This window comes from Pipistrellus hanaki (genome assembly GCF_964339955.1).
Source record: "Pipistrellus hanaki genome assembly, chromosome: 7".
NCBI lineage: Eukaryota > Metazoa > Chordata > Mammalia > Chiroptera > Vespertilionidae > Pipistrellus > Pipistrellus hanaki.
The window spans coordinates 21,786,111-21,800,077 of NC_140509.1; the positions used below are offsets into that span (position 1 = coordinate 21,786,111).

The 13,967-nt window shown below is 38.7% G+C and overlaps 1 protein-coding gene across 2 annotated transcripts in view; it reads right to left on the reverse strand.

Moving 5' to 3' along the window:
- HMGCLL1 (3-hydroxy-3-methylglutaryl-CoA lyase like 1) overlaps positions 1-13,967 on the reverse strand; it is a 221,231-nt gene that overhangs the window by 148,140 nt on the left and 59,124 nt on the right. The window contains exon 1 of one of the 2 annotated variants that reach the window (XM_084890879.1): positions 4,787-5,279. The exons of the other annotated variant lie outside the window; for it this stretch is intronic. Coding sequence (XP_084747005.1) covers positions 4,787-4,894 — 108 coding nt within the window. The 5' untranslated portion in view covers positions 4,895-5,279. Of the gene's footprint in view, positions 1-4,786; positions 5,280-13,967 lie in introns of those variants that run through there. 2 annotated transcript variants of the gene reach the window in all.

The following is a 13,967-nucleotide window of genomic DNA, read 5'->3' on the forward strand; positions in this document are numbered from 1 at the left end:
CAGCCTCCAAAATCTATTTTAAAGTTCTACCCTCATTAGTACATGACTAGGTTCTACGAGATGAAAAGGTAAGATACAAACAATAATAATATTTGTCATTTATCACTAAGACCAAACTTCACTGACATCATGTATTCATTCCATCACTTTAACATTCGTTTCACAAATATTTATCTTTGTACTATAATACACCAATCACTGCTTTGAATCCTAAAAAGTGCTGGAAAGAATTTCATGGTCCCCATACATATGTGATGCTTAAGGCCTAGAAGAGTAAACACTCATTCATTTTTTTCATTCAACAAGTATTTATTGGTGATCAAAAACTAACAAGGCATTGTTACTAGTCAATACTGAAATCTTCTGGAGAATTCTGCTCTTACATGATTTTAAGAGTCTGGCAGGAAATTAATCATCAAATAATCACACAAAAAAAATGCATATAATACACATCCTATCTAATAAAAGAGCAATATACAAATTGACTGCAGCTCTGCTACACCCACAAGCCACTCCCACCAGCCAATCAGGAGCGAGTATGCAAATTAACCCAACAAAGATAGCTGTGGCCATGGAGAGAACAGGAGGCTTGGGTTTCCCTGGCAATGGAGGAAGTCAAGCTTTTTACCTGCCCTGGCCTCTGCTTAAGGCTACAAAGTTTAATTATAGAAGATAAATAAATCCCAACAAAAATGGAGGCAGCCACAGAACTGGAGATAGAAAGAGGCTTGAGTTGCCTCTGGCGATGAAGGAAGCCAAGTTTCCACAGCCCTAGCCTGCCTTGACCTCTGCTTAAGGCTACAAAGTTTCAATTATAGAAGATAAATAAACCCCAACAAAAATTACTGCAGCCACTTGGCTCTGCTCAAGGATACAAAGTTTCAATAATAAAAGATAAATAAATCCCAGATACCAGGGCCTACACTTGGGTCGCCAGGGTGTGTGGCCAGCCTCCAAACCACCACAGGCCCCTCACCCAGGCCACTCCATGCCTCAAGGGAACCCCCACCCTGATCCAGGATAAGCTTCAGGGCAAACCAGCTGATCCACACCCATGTACTAGGCCTCTGTCCTATCTAATAAAAGAGTAATATACAAATTGACTGTCACTCCAACACACAAGATGGCTACCCCCAAGTGGTCAAAAATGACTGTCCCCATGTGGACACAAGATAGCCACCACAAGATGGCCAACAGGGGAGGGCAGTTGGGAAGGACCAGGCCTGCAAGGGAGGGAAGTTGGGGGTGAAAAAGCCTGCAGGGGAGGGCAGTTAGGAGTAACCAGGCTGGCAGAGGAGGGAAGTTGGGGGTGACCAGGCCTGCAGGGAAGAACATTTGGGGGTTACCAAGGCCTGCAGGGAATAGCAGTTGGTCAGGGGGCGGGGGAAGACCAGGCCTGCAGGGAGGGCAGTTAGGAGTGACCAGGCCTGCAGGGGAGGGAAGTTAGGGATGACCATGCCTGCAGGGCAGGGCAATTAGGGGCAAACAGGCTGGCAGGGAAGCAATTAGGAATCAATTAGGTTGGCAGGGGAGTGTTTAGGGGGTGATTGGGCTAGCAAGCAGAAGCAGTTAGGGGCAATCAGGAAGGCAGACAGGGAAGCAGTTGGGAGCCAGCAGTCCTGGATTGTGAGAGGGATGTCCTAATGCCCATTTAGGCCCAATCCAGGTTCAGATCTAAACAGGCAGTCGGACATCCCTCGAGGGTTCCTAGACTGGAGGGGGTGCAGGCTGGGTTGAGGGACACACTCCCTGTGCACAAATTTTGTGCACTTGGCCTCTAGTTATATATAAAGATTAGTGCACTGTGCAATATATGGTAACAAGGTACTTGCCTTGTGAATAAGAAAGATTTCATAAGAACGTTTAAGTTGAGATCTGAAGGATGAATAGAAATTAGTTAGTTGGGGGGGAAAAATCCTCCTAGAAGAGGGGAAAACAAGCAAGGAATGTTGCCAAAGGAAACATTATTAGAGAACTCAAAGAAGGTCACTGTTAAGAATAGGAGAGAATAGCTTAATGATGTTGCAGAGAGCCACAATGAAAAGACCATTTGAACTTCAGAGAACACACTAAAAGTGTTGTGTTCATTCCTAAAAGTGAGGGCAATTCATAGAAAATTATTTAAAAGGGGAGGGGAAAAAAAGTAATGGCATGATTCTATTAAAAAAAAAAAAAAAAAGAAAAAAAGAAAAAAAGAGAGAAAAGAACATATCCCAACTAGCTATATAGGCAGTGGGTTGAAGAATGATTGCCATACAGTGTTTCCCAAAGTGTGGTACGTGTACCCCCAGGGGTACGGGAAGAGTTTGGTGGGGGTACGCGTTGCACTGGAGTTTGGTGGGGATATGCACTGCACGGTGCTTAGCTGCGCCTAATTCTACATTCTCATGAGTACGAGGGGTACTCAGCGTTATGAAAATTATAGAAGGGGTACACATATGTCAAAAGTTTGGGAAACACTGGTAGGAGTCCATGAGAGATAATGCCATTTTAAAATTGATAGTAGCAGTCAAGTTGGAAAAAAAAAATAGATTTAAGAGCAATTCAAGAGGTAAAATTGTAGGACTTAATGATACCCTGGATGTAGAGAAATGCAAATAAGGAGCTCTCTGTTTATGGCTTTCAGGAATAAATTGTGATGGTGTTCCCCGTAATAGAAAATATTAGAGAAGGTCTGGAATTCTAAAGGGGGGGCAGGGCAGAGAGACATGAATCCACTTTTCGGAAATGTTGAGTTTGAATTGCTTTTGAGATATCCAAGTGACGATGTCAAGTGAGCAGCTAAACATCTGGACTGGAACTTAAGAGAGAGATGGGAATATAAATCTGGAAGACACTGATACACAAACAGTAACTGAAACTTTGAGTGTAGATAAGAAGTCATAAAGAACTTAAACATTTAGACAGATACAGGCCACTGAGCCACTCCGGTTCCAACTGAGAGCTGGGGCTTAACGCACTTGAGGGCCTTGTTAAGCAGGAACAGAGGAAGGCCCTAAATTACAGGCAAGTGTCAGGTGTCAATGCTGCCAAGAGTTCAAATCAGATAAGACGTAAAACATTACAATGCCAAGAGACTGGGACTAAAATAGAATTATGTTGAAAATTCAGTGAAAGCCCAGAAATGGGGCATCTCCTCTCAAAGTAGAAAACAGTTGGTCAAAACAAGTGATTAAGTTTAAGCTGTGTTTGAGGAATGAATAGGAGTATCCCAGGCAAAACAGTTGAGGGATAAAAAGACAATATCTAGAGAAAGTATTGCTATTCCTCAAAAAGGAACAAGAAGTCTGCACGGGGGTGATGGATGTCAAAGTTCTATGCCTCACATTCCTTGCTCAGTCATCCCAGTCATTTTCAATTATCTTAGCTTCCACTTCTTAACCGGGCAAAGAAGAACTCCTCACAAAGCACCCTAGCTTCGGTCATTGTCCCCTGAACCCACAAAATCAGAACATGGCAGGTGAGAAACACAATGTCAACCCAACAGCAAAAGTCATATAAAGCCTCAGCCTGGGGAAACAAAAGTTGAGAATTTCTAATTGATTATGTAACAGAATGAATATGAAAGTTAAAAGTTCCAAAAAAAAAAAAAAAATCAAATCAGAATGTACGAAAATTACATAGAAGGATTTGTGAACATATGAGAAGATAAAGACTAGTGTTCCCTCTCGTATATTGTCAGCAGAAGCTTTGAGTCATATGACTATGGCCACTTTCTAAGGAAGTGGGAGCAAAGTATCCTTTTAAGAATCCACAAGTGACAAATGCTAAATTCCAATTTGTTAGACTGCAATTTCACATATTGGATACACTGAACTGAGAATACTATAGGAAATGAAAAACTATAGGAAACTTGAACATTAGAATAGTTGATTTAGAGCCACATAGTAAAATTGTGCTTATCTACTGAAATACTAAAATACAAGTTATTATTTTGTTCACAAGATACCAGTAAATCGGGAGTCAATTTTTTTTTTTTTCTGTATCCAGTAAAATTCAAAAAAAATTGCTAACCCCTCCGTGTCTCTCCCCTTTGCCATGTTTTAGCATCCATGTAACAATTACATCACTGTTATTACTGGGTGAAATTTAAATTTTAAAGGAAAAGCAAATGTCTCCCTAGGTATTTTCCACATTTACCTGCCATTTCTAGTTGAGAATGCATTAAATCACATGTATGTGGATACTGTTAGATTGCTTTTCTCTAAAAAAAATCGGCTTTCCGGAATTACATGGGGATTAAACTTGGGTGTGAAATTGGGGTTTTCTACCATTACTTTCAAGCTTGTTCAAGTGTGTTGAAGCGTAACTACATGGGGGCCAATGAGTGGCATGATGGCTCCTTTCTTCCCACCATGTTTCCCTAACCTTGTATGTTGGCTTCTCTCCTTTTTCTGCCTCACATTCTGGCAAATCTGTCCTCTTTGTTGCGCAGTACACGAGAGGAACTGAAAATGAGGACACCGTCCTTGGCCGACTGCCTAAAACCACAAATGATATTATATAATGCGTCCCTTCCAACGGAAAAACAGATGCAACCCTTTCCTTCAGGGGACCTGCAAAGGGCCGCAGGTAGGGGTTTTGCTGGGTCTGCGGTAGAGCGGGTCCACATGTTTATAGCAGAGAGATGTTGGGAAACCTTGTCAAGGGTGAGGAGGCCCCGCACCCACCGCAGACTGCTGCAGGGAGGGCCACGGGGTGCGGAGGTGACATAACAGGGTGGGGGAAGGCCCGCTGGCCGGCCGTGTGCAAGAGGGTGGGGACACCCTGGGCCGCGAGGTGGTACCTGCGCGGGGTCGAGCGCCCCTGGCACTGCATCCGCGATCCAGAGATGCTCCCGGAGAAGCTGCTGGTAGCTGAGGCAGTGCTTCACGGCCGAGGGCACATTCCCCATGGCGGGGCCTGGCTGCGGTCTGCGATAGGCGGGAGCCCGGAGAGAGGGATGCGGGGCGGCGCCCGCGTTGCGAAAACCGCGCCCGCTCGGGAGCGCGCCCTCCCCGTACGCGCGGCGGGCACCGGAGCAGCTCTGTGCAGGGCTGCGGCGCCCGGGAGGCTGCGGGCAGGACGCGCAGCGCCTCGGGCACCGGGCACCGGAGGCACCCGCTGCAGAGGACCGCAACACCGGAACCTAAGAGAGGAAGGAACTGAGCCCAAGGTCAGGTGCAGCGCATTTTTCACGCTGAGCTGGGCTAGCACGCAGGGCTGATTGCATCTGCACAGGATCCACTGAACTGGCTTCTCACCTGATTCAGATCGTCCGCAGCGGGAAAGGGGGCTAATAAAAGGAAGAGGGCAGGTGTTTTGCGTTGGTGAGTTGGCTCATTCCCAGCTGCAGCCTTTGGCGCTCCGTGTCCAGCATTGGGCTCACTTCGATTTTAAAATATTTCGAAGCAGTTTGCAAGGTTAAAATACATATGCAAGCATCCAATAAAGAAGAAAATAATGAAGGTGCAAAATTGTTACAGATGACTTGGTAAGTTGTCAATAAGTTGGTCCTCTAAGTACAGCTGAAATGGAATTGCATTGCTTAAAAAGACATATGACACGAAATTATTGAAGCCCTAAAGGCTAAATTCATTCGAACTGAAAATTCTGAAAGAAATTATAAGACTTTAGAATAGGAATGATCTTGGTAGGGAGGAGGTTGGGAAGATGGGCCTGGGACAGACCACCTCCTTGCCTTCGCCCTCTCTCACAAGCACACTTGCACCACCTGGACCCACTCTAAAACTCTAGGTTCACCAGCCTGCAACTGAATAGCCATATTCATCAAGACTAGTCTCATGCAACCACGTGTGCATGGTTAGGGATACCAGTCAGTCCCACCGGTTGTTGCAGCAACTATAAATCAGGAGCTGACTAATGCACACACAGTTGCATGACCAGATGAACTGGTACAAAGATTACATTGTAAAACGTAGTATAATCCCACTTAGAATTTAGCGCCCAGAATAAACAAACCATCATTACTACTTGTGAGGGTGGTGTGACTACCACTAGCAACAGACATCAGGGTGTAAGGACAAAATAAGACAAAGAAGGGGAGAGGTATCTTGTGGATTCTTTAGTGAAACAGAACTAAAATGGTCCAGGCGGGATTGTATTGGATTGAGGAGATCTTAGTCTGCTCACAGCTTTGGCCACAGACTCTGAGCTACCTAACTGAAGTCATGCAACTATTAGAAACTTTTAAAACTCTCTAAAGTGCCAATGGTCCCCATTCTTATTTATTTGGACATGACTTTTATAGGTATATATACATAGGGCTAAATCTCTCTTACATGTTGTTTTCAGCAGAGCTCAACTGTTAATTATTTTCCTATCACAGCTGAAATGCAACATTAATGCCTACTACCATTTGTCCCCCCTTGGTGTATTTCTATAATAGGGAACTCCTCGGTATTTGAAAGAATTTAAAAGGACCCAATTTGAACAACATGAATTTAGCAAAGTAACTGCAATGGAGTCAATCATTCAAAACTTGAAAATTTTTTGACAATTACAGTTTAAATCTAAACTTCGGGGAAATACGACCTCTAAGATAAGCCAAATAATTGTTGTATGCACCTTTGCTACTGAGAAAAAGAACACCTATATATAAACTTTACTGCTTAGTTTTCTGAATATGAAATATTTTCAAAAAACATATCCCATTTAATTGAGCATAGTAGTAGTTTCTTTAAAAAATCTTGTACATATGAAAATATTTGTTGTCAGTTTTAACTTATATGGAAAAATGTTATAAACTAAAGATTTTAACATATAGTTCTTATAAATACCAAAACCATTTGCAATAATGAAGACCAAATTTCTTGAATGTTTAATCATAGAAATAAAAGGGGCTGAAAATAGATGCACCCTTTCTAGAAAGTACAGTTTTATGTTAAATTTCATCAGTAATGTTAAAATGCCTGAATTTAAACAGTTAATATTACTGTACTTCTTGCCTGTGGGTTTTTTCCTTCTTTTTTTCATGATTGAAATGAAAATTCTCAGTATGTATCCTCATTATGGCAGATCTAAAGAGCTCTAGGTGTGGTAGGTAATGCAACTCTCTCCCCCCGATAGGAGACCTTGGCTCCATCAGAACAGTAATCACTTGTTAAAAATCACGAATTTAGTTAGTGTATTAAAACATTCTTGCCATTTGGTCACTAAAATCAAACTTCCATATCCTGACCTGCACTCCATATTACTCTCCCTGCATCACAGGACTTGTATTTGTTTTCTATGGCATTTCAGTCATTCAAACAGAGGACAATACAAAAATTCGTTGCAAATTAAAAGGAACTACATTTCCTGTTTTCTCTAGTGACTTTAAGTCACTTTTAAGTTATGGGCAAAACATTTTCTTTTACCTGTCTGTCTTGAATTGTTCTCAACTCCTTTCTCTCTTTAACTGTGCACCCCAAATCCAATCTGTCAACCAGAAATGTTAAACATCTTGAACCCATCCGCTGTCTCTCTGTTCTTCTGTTGACTTCTCTCTGCTGCACTTCTTTCCTCTTTGAAAGGCACTGCCACAGAGCAGTGGTGATTTTGGATTATCCGGGAGGGGAGCCTGAACCCTTTTAATTTTATTGTGCAGCTATAGTTTACATTTAATACCAATTAGTATTGATCTCAGATATAATATTTACCACAGTTCTAACCTGTAAATGTTCCTATGGTTATTGTATTGGCACATATTATTTCAAAACATTCTGGAGTTCCTGTCCCTTCTGGGAAAGTGAAAGTAGGAGCCAAGATATGCTGAGCTGAACTAAGAACATTAAATTTATCCCAGAGAAACTGAAGATCTTACAACATAGTTCTCAAATCTTTTATATATATTTTATTGATTTCTTACAGAGAGAAAAGGTGAGGGACAGAGAGTTAGAAACATCGATGAGAGAGAAACATCGACCAGTTGCCTCTTGCACACCTCCTACTGGGATGTGCCCTTGACTACATTGGAACCTGGTACCCTTCAGTCCACAGGCTGACGCTCTATCCACTGAGCCAAACCAATTTCAGCCTCATATCTTAATTGATCCACATGAAATAAAACTAAACTGAAGCCACATATTCTTCATACCCAGTCCCATCGTGTTCCCTCCCTCCTCTCCATATGAAATGATGACAATAGATTATAGAGTTGTGCTTTGTTCATATCCTAAACAAAGGCTCTCAAAAACAGAATGGGGAAGGGTTTGTATTCCAGAAAGCAGTCAATCCCAAACCAAGGTAGATTGACAGTACCAACCCCCTCAAGTGCCAAGTCCTTGAGGGAGAAGGGTCCAGTTAAAGCAGCTTATCTACAGAATCCCTTTGTTCCCAAAGATGATTATTTGAGAGTCTGCATGATGGCAACATGGATAGAATCAGAAGCAAATGAAAGAAGTTAAATTGTAGTAATAGTAAGTGCCAAACTGGCATGTAGTCAAAGTACCTACTGGGCAGGGATCAAAGACACATATGGTGAGTCTCAAACAATGATGTCATAGAACTTTGGCAAGTATCGCGGGAGTAATATGCTCCAGCCTTAAACAATACAAAAGAAAGAACGGAAACAACTTGGTTACCAATCCCGGATGATATCTATGGGGAAGTAAAGCTTTCATCATCTCAGTTTTATTGCTGAAAAATTTAGAAAGCTTCTCCCAGACGTTATGTCTAGTTGATCTGAATTGATGGGAAGGATAACAAGAGTGTTTTAAAACATTCTTGGCATTTGGTCACTAAAATCAAACTTCCATTAACAATAACATTGTCCTGAAATAGAGCATTTTTTTGAGAATAAGTAATGATCTATTTTACCAGAGTAACAACCCATCCAGGTTATGGATACCTGGCACGAGATACAGAAATCAGAACAAAGCTGCAGACCACATTTCTCCAGATGTAAAAGCCTACTTATTCTTTTACTAACTCAGAAGACTCCAAAAACATTAGCTTTGCCAAAATAGATACAGACATCACTGATATTAGTTTATTAGATGGCTGCAGTGTACATAATTTTTGCCAACACTTATAAAAGTATCTTTTAATTCCATTGCCTACAGGCTCAGACTCTATTTGGAAAATGTTTTTATCAATCAGTTGACATATTTTGAGGTGTTACAGTAAACAGACACTAACAGGTAAGTTATATTAACTCTTGCCCATGGACAGTATCATTCTTTGAATCTGGATCAAGTACCATTGTGTGAGAAGACAAGTCAATGCTGACTACAATTGCAAAGCACTTTGTGTTTTGTATGGCACATAGTCAGTGCTTAATAAATCTTAGCTTTCTTTTTCCTCTTATTGAATCATATCAGTTCACTGTTAAGATGTATTTGACATTATCACAGTTAAAGGGAATCTGTAAAACCCAAATTTAATTACTTCTATCGAACATTAGTTTAATCCACCAAAGTATTTTATATGCTTTTTAAATCCAATACTCAATAACTAATGGAAAAATAAATATAAACAGAGTTGTAAGATATGCCTTTTTGACTTTAAAGATCTCACATTCAAATAGCAATATTAGATGAAAACTAGTTAGAAATATTAGGTGGTGCAGATATAATTTAATCAGATAAATGTAAGAAATTAAATTTTAAAATTGTATAATCTTATAAAAAAATTATAGCAGGGTTTACATATTCATCAAATGCTTGTTGAGTAATTAATTGCATATAATTACTATTAAATAGGACACTATATGACTCTGTGGGGAGTAATAGTGAACAAGGTAGTCTTTAACACAAAAATAATACTTTGATTTGCTAGTGAAATACGATGCTGCTCAATTATCCACATGAGAGCAGTATGTTGATGAGTGCCAAGTGATCATATAAGTTGAGAACTGTAGAAGCAAAAGGAGTTGACTCCACCCACGTTCAGTTGGGAAAATAAGAGACTTCAGGAAGAATGCCACATTCAAGAGAGTTGGGCAGACTGCGTCCATTGTAATGAAGGGAAGGAGCAAGGGAGAGGAGAGAAAGATCAGTTGACATCAGACTGTATTACTACCAAGAACCACCAAGATATAGATGTAACTTTCACATAAAATTCTTCAACAAATTACCTGATTCAATGATATTCTTATCTCTCTAGTTATCTCACTATGGATATTACAGGTAAAATAATCATTTTTAATTATGTCACAGATGAACATAAACATATACATCTACCAAAGGTGCTAAGATTCATTTTAAAGTGTTTATTTTGCAATTCAGACTTTTATAGAGAGCTCCAAGTTTTTAAAGTGTGCAATCCCTGTTCTCCATGGGCAGAGGAGGAAAAATGGTATTTACGAAGTGACTAGACTGATAAAGCACTTTGCTGGGATTTTTAACTTTGAATCATCAACCCCATTTAACAGTTGAAGAAACTCCAAAACCTTGAACTGCACAGAAGTGTAAGAAGTAGACTTAAATTTGCATCTGTCAAAGCCTTTGCTCTTTCTTTTTCATCTCATGATTTTCAAGAATAAATAATAAAAATATTATTTATTTTTATTAACCTTGTTAATACACATGGTTATTTGTTTCTCCCAACACCTTGTAGAAAAGGAAATCTTTGCTCAGAAAAGTTAAAATGTTTCCTAGGGAGGTTTCCTAGACCTAGAACTTGAACACAAATCTTCTGACTCTGTATCCCACGAGATCGGTACAATATATGAAGGAAGCAATCTTATCCTATATATTAAATTCAAGGACCTTTTCAAGTTTAATGACATTAAAAGGACAGTATAAGGTTAAAGAACTCTCTTAATAACTTAAACAGCTATGTATGCTTTGTTTTACTTGAGGGTTTAATGCTCAGTTCTACATCTTTAACAATTTGCAGAGGGGTAGCTCATCTTGATTATCATGTGTGGAGATGGTGGTGGTGGGATATCTACTATTATAAACCATCAACGCTGTGGGTTTATTATGACTATTAGTTTATCAAAATAACTATCTATCTTATAGGAATTATGATTTTTAAGTGTTGTTCCTCCTCTTCATCCTCCTCTTCCTCCACCTCCTCTTTCTTCTTCTTCCCTCCCCTCTATGACCTGACATATTCATTATTACATTTTCCCACTTTTTTGTTGTTGTTTTTACCTAAACTAGTGAAAGTTTTACTCCATAACTGAAGGGAGTGTTCCCATCATGGAAAAAGTAGTTGTCATGCCAATAGTTCCCCGTAGTTCTCTTGGAATACCAGTCTCTAAAGAATTCACAACTTATTGATTGGATAATGGGATGAATCCCTTCCTTACTAGAATGCCATCACTCCCAGAACATTTCAGTTAAAAGATATAACAGCAGCCCAGCCGGTGTTGCTCAATGGTTGAGCATCAACCTATGAAACAGGAGGTCCCAGTTCAATTCCCAGTTGGGGTACATGCCTGAGTTGCAGGCTCCATCCCCAGTAGGGAGCATACAGGAGGCAGCCAATTGATAATTTTCTCTCTTCTTTGATGTTTCTATCTCTCCCTCTCTCTTCCTCTCTCTGAAATAAATAAAATAAATAAAAATACATAATATATATATATATTACTCTTATGACTTTCTGCATATACACACATATATATGCATAAAGTCATAAGATTTCTTTAATATCTAGCATTATTCAATGCCCTGCATTTTTCTAACCTCAAATCTCCACTAAATTCACAAATGGGAATGCATCAATATGGAATCATATGATTTTTAAGGCAATAATATATAGTTATTATATAATGCAATATTAGTTTATATAACTTCTAAAATTTCATATGTGATATTTGAATAAATTTTCACTCATTCATTTCAAGTTTGAAATTAACTAAAAAGTCTCCCACCAGAGGCCTGGGGAGCAGTGTGCAGAATGGGAGTCCTATATCATTTTCTTGAGATTCCCCTTTTCCTATACCATCCCAGCTCATTTGTTTTCTTTCAAGATCTTCTATTTTACTTTCTTACTCTATGTTGTAAAAAGACACTTGTTATTTATTTTATTCTTCCCTCAGAATCTTTTCTCTATGCTGTAGTTAGATATTCATGGGAATTTCTGATTCTTGGTAATTAATAGTTTACTTAACAGAAATTTAGAGTATATAGAGTTAATATTATAATTAACCAGCATCATTTGCAATATTTTAGAAATGTTTCTTGGCTTTGAAACTTTATCTTCAACAACATAATAACTTAAATTGGTGTTTCTCAACTTTAGCACAAGTGATATTTGGGCCTGATAATTCTATCATTTGCATTGCAGGAATATCAGCAGCATCTCTGGCTTCTATCCACTAGATACCAGTAGCCTCCTCCAACTAGGGACAGCCAAAACTATCTCCAGAGATTACCAAATGTCCCCTGAGAGGCAAAAACCACCATTGATTGGGAACCAACAATTTAAACAATGATGATGATAACAATGAAGATGACAAGGACCTTTTCATGTGCCAGGAACTAGTCATTCTAAGTACTTAAAGGACACATTATCTCATTCACAAGATAGGTTCTGTGATTCCCACTTTACAGATGAGATGATTTGAGTGCAGGGAAGTTAACCGAGTCACTTAGCATCATGGCTCCTTAGTAAGAGAGCTGGACTGAAACCCAGACACTTTGACTTCAGAGCCTACATTTTTAATTGTCAAGCTATATATAGCTGCTTTGCTGAAATCACACTAATCAAGAAAGAAATCATCAAAACCATGGATCATTTTAGGTTTAATTTCTTTTCCATTATTAAAAACACTTAAATCTTTGGAAAATATAGTTCCTACAAATTGAAAATCTTTCCAGGTAAGTTGGTTCCCTTATTGCATTACTGCTGTTCATTGAGGTGCAGAAATTCCATTAAAGACCAGATCTCCCAGGCAGAGATTAAGTCAAGGAGTTATATTCATGGGATCACCATAGAAATCATCATAAAACCATAGTCATGAGTATGAGGCCCATAAATATCATAAGGCTGCTTAAGTGTTTGATTAATTTATAATCATCATTTTAATATTAAGAGGATCTGTTTATTTTTATTATCATTAGTTTAGAAGAAAATAACTAAAATTAGTTCACAGAATTTATGCTAGCTCCTTTAGTATTCAAATATTTTTAAAAATATTTCTACAATAGTAACCAGAGAAAATTAGATTTCTTTTTTCTACTTCTTTATCTTAACTGTGTGTGGCAAAGGTGATATTTTCACAAAAAATAAAATCTATCATGCAGCATAATTTATAAAGGTTTAACCTTTGTAAATACTGTCTCTACAGAAAATGTTATTTCTTCTTCTTAAATTGTGTTTTAATTAGTTTCAAGCTGACTATAAAATGTTAAAAGGAATATAATCTATTAATAAAAGGTATGTATCTAATCAAGCACACTTAATTTATATAATATTAAATACATGATATGTATTATTTTTTTCAAGCTTCTAGGTAAGTTGATTAAAAATATAACAAAAAATTGACACTTAACTTACATGTATTGATTGATTTCTATGTGTCATGTGCTATCTTAACAGTTCTTCATATATTAACTCATTTACTCATAACAACCCCTTTTGGTAGTTACCTTTAATATTCCAATTTTGGCCTAGCCGGCCTGGCTCAGTGATTATTGACGTGTGAGTCAGAAAGTCATGGTTTGATTCCCAGTCAGGACAAGTGCCCAGGTTGTGGGCTCCATCCCCAGTATAGGGCATGCAGGAGGCAGCTGAACAATGATTCTCATTCATCATTGATGTTTCTATCTCTTTCTCCCTCTCCCTTTCTCTCTGAAAGCAATAAAAAATATATATTTTAAAAATAAATCCCCATTTTGAAAGAGGAGAATCAAAACCACAGAAAGATTGAAGAACTTGACCGAAGTTACATAGTTAGGAAACTTTTAGCTAGGCAGTTTGGCACCAAAACTATGACAGTATCACTAAATTTATACTGCCATATATGATAGTGTTCATCCACTGATTAGGTATATGAATTAAAGTATAAAATCTATCTAAAAATTAAGTTAGAA